This window comes from Camarhynchus parvulus, unplaced genomic scaffold, assembly GCF_901933205.1.
Source record: "Camarhynchus parvulus unplaced genomic scaffold, STF_HiC, whole genome shotgun sequence".
Classification (NCBI taxonomy): domain Eukaryota; kingdom Metazoa; phylum Chordata; class Aves; order Passeriformes; family Thraupidae; genus Camarhynchus; species Camarhynchus parvulus.
The window spans coordinates 145542-153443 of record NW_022148303.1 but is presented as its reverse complement, the minus strand read 5'-3'; the positions used below and the strand labels follow the sequence as shown (position 1 = coordinate 153443).

The following is a 7902-nucleotide window of genomic DNA, read 5'->3' as shown; positions in this document are numbered from 1 at the left end:
AGAGGGCAGACAGGGAGCCACGGTGGGGAATGGGGACAAACAGAGGGGATGGGACACAATGCCACCAGGACACATATCAGGGGACAATGTCACCACACCTGTGGTGACCACCAGGACACTTCTGGTGACACCCAGTGTGGGGCCATGTGACTCCACATGTTGCTGTTGTATTAGGGACAGCTGGCTGAAGCGACACATAGACTCTGGGTCTTTAGGAGGCAATGCAAAGTTTATTAGAAAACCACATTCCCTTTATAGACAGTTACGATAGAATTTGACCTAACTGGTCATTAATCAACACCCCTCACACCACTGGCTAATTACAAGCCACCCTTCTTGTAATCATCTTACAAGTAACAACAACATCAGCTGCAAAGATTAGAAATTGTTTTTAGTTCTTTCTCTGAGTGTTCTCAGAACTCCCCAGAACAATGCCTGGGAAAGTTTATCTGACTTTCTCTCTGACCAGGCTGTCAATATTCACATCCATGGGAGACACTGACCCTTGCCCTGTCCCCAGCCTGTCCCCAGGGGCTGTTGGATTCCCCTGAGCACAGTGGCCCTGGGACACCCTGGGACTGTCACTCACTTCCAGGCCACTTGTCCCCAGCCGAACAAGTTCCCCATCCTGCCATGGTGGTGGGTGACATTCGGCTGGGACACTGCAGTGGTGACACTGGGGACATGGTGGCAGGAACTGCACCAGGCAGCGCTTGGCCATGGCCGAGATGAAGGTGCTGGTGGCACTGTGGTGGCACAGGTGGTGGCACTGATGCTCTCTTAGTTCATGTCCCCATCCACGTTTCCCATGTTCTCACATGTCCCCATCTATGCCTTAGTTCAAGGTCTTTATTTTTACCTCAGTTTCAGGGATTTCAAAGGGAAGAACAGAAACCTTTTGGTTTCAAGGCCAAAACATTTCAAGGCCCAAAAGGATTTACGTGTCCCTGCTAGCAGAACATCCACATACTTGGGTGGGTGGGAAAACCTTTTTTGGAGGGGTTTCCACCCAACTGTCTCCAAAACCAGGGGTTTTGCCCCAGTCCATCCCCACTGGGCTGTGGAAGATGCCTGAGGGCCCCAGAGAATTGAAATGATAGATTTATGTTGGAGAATATCTCCAAGGCCATTCAATGTTGCTTGATGCCACCAGAAGATGCAAAAAGGGAGATTTTTCTGGGGTCAGAAGTTGACAAATCTCCTCTCCACAATGGATTTCTGCAGGCAGTGAGGGAAGACAAGCAGTCAACCAATATGATTGGTAAAGCAAGCTTCGGTTTATTTCGAGTACAACGGTACTTTTATATTGTTTCCAGTAATTATGCATACTTGTCATCAGTTCATTGGTTTAAAGCAAAAGGTTACATTTACATACTCTTCCTACTTTGTTGTTTCTAATACAGGGTTCTTCCCCATTCTCGTCACTTTTACTTCTCTATCTTTCTATTGCAAAACAACATTTCTTCCTCATTCTCGTCGCTGTCCTCGCCCTTTTGTCCTTGTCAGCATGATGCAGCATTATTTTGCAATCTCTCTATCACGGCATGCGGCCTACTTATGCCAAGCTAACATGGGGTTTGCTTGTACAACATTTCCAGGGATCTATGGCCCTGTTCATGCAGCCATTCTTCCTCAGATTTCTGATGTTGGGCTGTGGATGTGTGCAGGTGCTGATGGGGAGCCAGGAGGATGTGGAGCCCCCCAGCCAGGTGTAATCCCAACATGGATCACCGGCACCACGGATCACTGGGGGTCACTGGGGATCATCCAGGGTGGATCCTGCTGTGGGGGATGGAGCTGGAGCAGCGCGGGAAGCTCTTCTTGCACTTGGGGCACTCACAGGGCTTCCCTTAGTGGTGGCTCCGTTGGTGTCTGGTCAAGGTAGAGCTCTGGGAGAAGCTCTTCCCACACTCAGAACACTCGTGGTGCCTCTCCCTGGTGTGGATGCGCCGGTGCTTGACGAGGGTGCAGTTGCGGGTGAAGCCCTTCCCGCAGTCGGGGCAGCGGAAGGGCCTCTCATCTGTGTGAAGCTGCTGGTGCAGAATGAGACTGGAGCTGGTTGGAAACGTCTTCTTGCATTTATCACACTCGTAGGGCCTCTCCCCGGTGTGGATTCTCTGGTGGCCAACCAGGTGGGACTTTGACATGAAGCTCTTCCCACACTCCCCACACTCGAAGGGCCGTTCCCCCGTGTGGCTCCGCTGATGGACAATCAGATCAGACCTCGACCTCAAGCTCTTCCCACACTGCCCACACTTGAAGGGCCGTTGTCCTGTGTGGATTCGCATGTGGCGGGTCAGGTGGCAGCTCTTCTGGAAGTTCTGCCCACACTCCCCACACTCATAGGGACGTTCCCCGGTGTGTTTTCTCTGGTGGATGGTCAGTTCAGAGCTCGTCCTGAAGCTCTTCCCACACTCTGCACACTGGTAGGGCCGTTCCCCCATGTGGGTCCTCAGGTGGGCAGTCAGGGTGGAGCTCTGGGTGAAGCTCTTTCCACACTCAGGACACTTGTAGGGCCTCTCCCCGCTGTGGATGCGCAGGTGGGTGACGAGGACAAACTTGTCCTTGAAGCTCTTTGCACAGTGGGGGCAGCGGAAGGGCCTCTCATCTGTGTGACTCCGCTGATGTCTGACGAGATGGGAACTCATCTGAAACCTCTTCCTGCATTTATCACACTCATAGAGCCGTTCACCTGTGTGGTTTCTCTGGTGGATGGTCAGTTCAGAGTTCGTCCTGAAGCTCTTCCCACACTCCCCACATATGTAGGGCCCTTCCCCCGTGTGGATTTCCCAATGGCTCATCAGCTCGGATCTGATCTTGAAGCTCTTCCCACATTCTGAGCACTTGTGGGGCTTCTCCTCATCCTGAAGCTGCTCATCGACCCCCAGCTCTGAGCTCTGGCCACCTCCCTGGCCCAGGGTGGGTCTTTCCTCCTCAGATCCCCGTGATCTGCGTTTGCAGCCCCTCCTCATGAGGGATCTCCGCGGCTTTTCCTCCCCGTTGGCTTCCTGCGCTGTGGAGCCGCTCAAAACGGCCTCTTCCACCAGGTTCTGCTGTGGGGATTTGTCCTCCCTGCTCTCCATGCTCAGCTCCTGCTCTGGGGGAGGAAGGACAAGGACAGGATGGGATTTGCCTCCGTGCCACAGAGCAGGGCAAGGAGATCCCCCAGTGCGTCCCCAGCAGGACAGCTTTGGCAGCAGGGCTGTCCTGCAGCCGGGGGCCGTGCTGGGCTGGGAGATGGAGCAGGAGAGAGGGGGAAAGGGGCACTGACTTCCTCCTCACCTGCCTGCGGCTCCCGGGCCATCTTCCTCCTCGCAGCCTCCTCCTCCTCCTGCATCGGGCCAAGGTTTGGGAAATCCTGCTTTGGAGGTGTAATATTAAATGTAAAGTCATTCATGCATAGGGGGAAAATGTATAAAAATAAAATTATAAAATAAATTAAACATTCACTGCACCTCTGACCACAGACAACCTAGAGACACATTAGCTCACTGAAGCTGTGAAACTCCTGGTGGCAGCAGGAAGAGAATGCCTCGTTAGCAAATAAAAGTGGCTGGTGCAGACATGGGCTTCCCCTGGAACCACCCGGGAACACCCAGGGACGATCAGTACTTGAAAAGTATCATCAATCAAGATAACCGAAGTCTCAAAAACATACATCTGAATACACGACTTCTCCTGACAAGATCAGCGCCCGCCACCGCCCAAGAAATAGCAATTGTCCAGCCCTGCACAGTAAAAAGAAACTTCATGCATATGCGGGGTGACAAGAAATCGGGGCACCCCTGCCTCAGGCAGAAAGAACTGTAAAAAACAGCCCCGCCGGAGACGGCATTTATGAACAGAGGGAGATCCGATGCGATAGAGGTCGGATCCAGGTTCACCCAGAGCCGACCCCGGGCTCAACGCCGTCTCTTTGACTGTGGCTTTTTGAGGACCGTATTTCTGGCCGCAAAAATAAAATCTTTCGCATTTATTAATTTAGCTTTCTCGTTGATCATTTATAACAGGGGGAAAACAACGGTTGAGCGCATTGGGTTTGATGGTCCCGCTGCCCAAGTGCAGCTGGAGAAGCCAGCGCCCCTTTCAGCCTCGGGGGGCCCGGAGCCCGCTCATCCGCAGCCTCCCCGACCCCTCCAGGCAGCCGGTTTGTCCCCCGGCTCCGGGATCGCCCCTCTGCGCTCTCCCCGCTCCGGGACTCCCGCGTTCCCCACCGGCTCTCCCGGGGATCCCCAAACCCGATATCCATCCCCTCCTCCCTGCCTTGTACCGAGCGATCGCCAAGTGGGACCCCCCCAAGATCCCTGCATGGGCATTTCCGGCCCAGCTTTGGGGTCCTGCAAGACTCAAACATCCCCTGTCCCACAAAAAAATCCTCCCGGAGACCCCGCGATGGATTTGGGGCGAACTCCCCCTCTCTGCTCACCTGCGGGTTCTGGGGGGGCGATGCAGCCGGAGCCGGGGGAGCTGCGGCCGGAGCGCGCGGGCGGGGGAATCCCGTGGTGTTGGGGATGCTCATCTTCCTTCTCTTGTTCCTGTCTCCCTCCTCTTCCTCCCGCTCCTCCTCCGTCCCAGCCCGGCCCGGGCGGCGCCGACACCCTGAAGCAGCCGCGCTCTGCCCTGGGGGGGTTCCGAAACAACCGCGCCAGGCGCGGCACTGGGAGCGATACTGGGAGCACTGGGCACAATAGGGAGAGCAGCGGGAGAGACACGGAGAGCGCCGGGAAGGAATGGGGAGCGCGTTCTCTCCCAGTACCGCTGTTACTGGGAGCACTGGGAGGGAACTGGGAGCGCGGACATGGCTACGGCCGGCGGTGGGCGGGACCAAGTCGAAGGGTGTGGTTATGCAAATACAGAAGCGATCGCGCACTGCGATTGGTGGACGGGAGTAGGGCGGAGTTTTCTCGGGTATGTGAGGGCAGGAGGGGCCGGAGCGATGGCGGCGGCGTCCGGTGAGAGGGGACAGGGAGCGGGAATGGGGACAGGGAGCGGGAATGGGGACAGGGAGCGGGAATGGGACAGGGAATGGGGACAGGAAGCGGGAATGGGGACAGGAAGCGGGAATGGGACCGGGAATGGGGACAGGGAGCGGGAATGGGGACAGGGATGGGACGGGAATGGGGACAGGGACTGTGCATGAAACCTGGGATGGGAATATGGGAACGGCACGGGGAATACGGAAACAGCAACCGCAGGGAGAATATGGGCTGGGGAATCGTGCTCCAAAGTGTCCAAGTGAAACCCAGCAGGGGCTGTGAGCTCTGCAGCTGGGCCTCCCCTGGCTGCTGCGGCCCAGGGCCCAAAGGCGGGAGCTGCAGCCTTGCTCCTGTCTCAAGAACAGGAGCCTCCTCCAGGCCCATGGCCCCAGCGTGAGGGAGGCTCTGGGGCACAGCGGCTGCTGGCAGGAGGGGCTGCTGCGGCCAGCTGAGGGCCTCTGAGAAATGCCCAAAGCCTTGTGCTCTCTGCAGCTGGCCAAGGAGAGCAGCAGCGCTGAACGGTTCGTGTGGCACAGGCAGCCCGAGCTGTGCGGCCCTCAGGGCCCCGCGCGAGAGGCGGCCTCAGGAATGGGACGTGGAGTTCGGGACTGGGGCCAATAGTGGGATCGGGAATGGATACAGGGACAGGAAACACGGGACTGGGGACAAGGACATGAATGGGGACAGGGACCAGGACTAGCACCAGGAATGTGGGAGAGGGACCTGTAATGGGAACAGGACAGGGAATACAGGAATGGAAATCTCAGAGGAGCATTGGGACCAGGAATAGGAACAGGACAGGGAATGTGGGACAGAAACAGGAAATGAGACTGGGAATGGAATTCACGCTGGGATGGGAGCACAATGTGTCCCAGAGCAGGGGTGACATGGGAACGGGTGGGTGAGAGGGGGGTGAAAACAGGGAGAGAGGGATCCTGCGCAGGGGACACCGGGAACTGAGACGGGGGGACATGGGGACAGTCCTGGGCCAGGGGCTCCTTGATCACCTGTCCCAGAACCTCCACCGGGGTCACCCAGTGCAGCTGGAGCTGCTCGGCCTGGGGTGCCCAAAGGCCTGAGCAACCCCCAAGTCCCTCCCAGGAACCCTCAGCTCCCTCGAACCCCGCATCCCCCACATCCCCTGCGAGATTCCCCCATGTCCCCATCCTTGCCTTAGTTCAACATCTTTATTTTTACCCAGTTTTTTGGTTTTTTGAAAGGACAAAGAGCAATTAAAAGAAAATCAAGGGTAGAGGGAGCCAGGAAGAATTGGAGCCCCCCAGGCAGGTGTCTTCCCAAAATGGATCACCAGCACCAAGGATCACCGGGGCTCTGCCCACCTCGGGTCACTGGGGATCATCCAGCGTGGACTGTCCCATGGGGGATGGAGCTGGAGCAGTGCACAGAGCTCTTCCCACACTCAGGGCACTTACAAGGCTTCCCTTAGTGGTGCCTCCGTTGGTGTTGGGTCAAGGCTGAGCTCTGGCAGAAGCTCTTCCCACACTTGGGACACTCACAGGGCCTGTGACATCACAAGGAGCAGAGATGGATGTCAGGCACCCACCAAAGCTGCTCTCTCACTCCCCTCCAGAGATGGAGAGGAGAGAGAAAATAGAATGAAGTCTTCATGGTGTTAAGGACTGGGACAGATCACTCAGCAAAGGCCATCATGGGCAAAACAGTTCAAAATTAGAGACATTAATTGAATTTATTGCTATCAATCAGAGCAGGATAGTGAGAAGTAAAATAAAGCTTTAAAAACACCTTCTGCCCATCCCTCCCTCCCTCCCAGCTCTGCCTCCTCCCCCAGTGGGTGCAGGGAGACAGGCAGTGGGGGTTCTGCTCAGTTCATCATCTGTTGTTTCTCCTGCTGCTCGAGGAGTCGTTCCCCTGCTGCACCATGGGGTCTCTCCAGGAGACGCTTCTCCCTGAACTTCACCAGGGTGAGTTCATCTCACGGACAGCAGCTCTTCACAAACTGCTGCAACGTGGCTCACTCTCCCATGGGCTCACATGGAAGGACCCTGCTCCAGCGTGGGCTCCTCTCCATGGGTTTGCAGGGCACAGGTTTCTCATGGGGTCACAGCCCCTGCTCAGGCACCCCCTGCTCCAGCACGGGCTCCTCCAGGTGCTGCAGGTGCATCTCTGCTCTCCGTGCCCTCCATGGGCTGCAGGGGTGTTGACAGTTGTCACAAGGGTTTTGGGGTGAAGGAAGAGACGAGATGGGCTCCATGATCAGAAGGCTTGATTTATTATGTTATGATATATACATCTATTATAACTATACTAAAAAGAAAAAGAAAGGAGAGTTTCCAGAAGCTGCTAGCTACCTAACAATAGAAAGTAAAGAATGAATAACAAACCAGCTCTCTCAGACTGTGTCCGAGAGGTCTCAGTTCTGGATTGGTCACCAACTCCAAACATCCAAACTGGGCCAATCCAGGCAGACCTGTTACATTCCACAGCAGCAGATAACCTATTGTTTATGTCTGGTTGCTGAACTTCTCAGCTTCAGCAGGAAAATCCTAAGAGAGGATTTTTCATAAAAGAAGTGTCTGTGACACAGGGGCCCAGCTGCCTCACCAGGGGCTGCCCCAGGGAATCTCAGGGCAATCAGCTCCAGCCCCTCGAGCAGCTCCTGCCCCTCCTCCTGCCCTGCCCTGGGGTGTGCAGAGTTGTTCCTCTCTCACATGTTCTCACCCTGGTCACAGTTACAACTACATGATAACCAATTTTCATAAATCTCTTATCCCGAAGTGTCAGAACTCAGTACACCCCTCTGGGTATCCAGAGTTGCCAGAGACCCTGTCGGGGGGCTCGGAGACCCTGGCATGCAGGCCAGAACACCTGTGGATTTGATTATGACCTGTGGAGCAAATTACCAGCTTTGTATGAGGACCTGAAAGTCACAGAAGTTTAAATAGTA

At 55.5% G+C, this 7902-nt stretch overlaps 1 protein-coding gene across 1 annotated transcript; it reads right to left on the bottom strand.

Annotated features, from left to right (window-relative positions):
• Window positions 1-1130: 1130 nt before the first annotated feature.
• LOC115916493 (zinc finger protein 436-like) lies at window positions 1131-4812 on the bottom strand. The gene is made up of 3 exons (XM_030970228.1): window positions 4427-4812; window positions 3283-3361; window positions 1131-3097 (listed from the first exon to the last, which is right to left on the bottom strand). Exons 1-3 carry the CDS (start codon window positions 4517-4519, stop codon window positions 1851-1853), a joined length of 1419 nt encoding a protein of 472 aa, XP_030826088.1. The 5' UTR covers window positions 4520-4812; the 3' UTR covers window positions 1131-1850.
• Between the last annotated feature and the right edge of the window lie 3090 nt (window positions 4813-7902).

Excerpts from the sequence above, each read along its gene's own strand:
- LOC115916493 (XM_030970228.1), bottom strand. The coding sequence starts at position 4,519 with ATGAGCATCCCCAACACCACGGGATTCCCCCGCCCGCGCGCTCCGGCC. Across the intron at positions 3,362-4,426 it reads CGCCCCCCCAGAACCCGCAG|CAGGATTTCCCAAACCTTGG; the intron begins GTGAGCAGAGAG and ends ACACCTCCAAAG. Across the intron at positions 3,098-3,282 it reads GGCCCGGGAGCCGCAGGCAG|AGCAGGAGCTGAGCATGGAG; the intron begins GTGAGGAGGAAG and ends TTCCTCCCCCAG.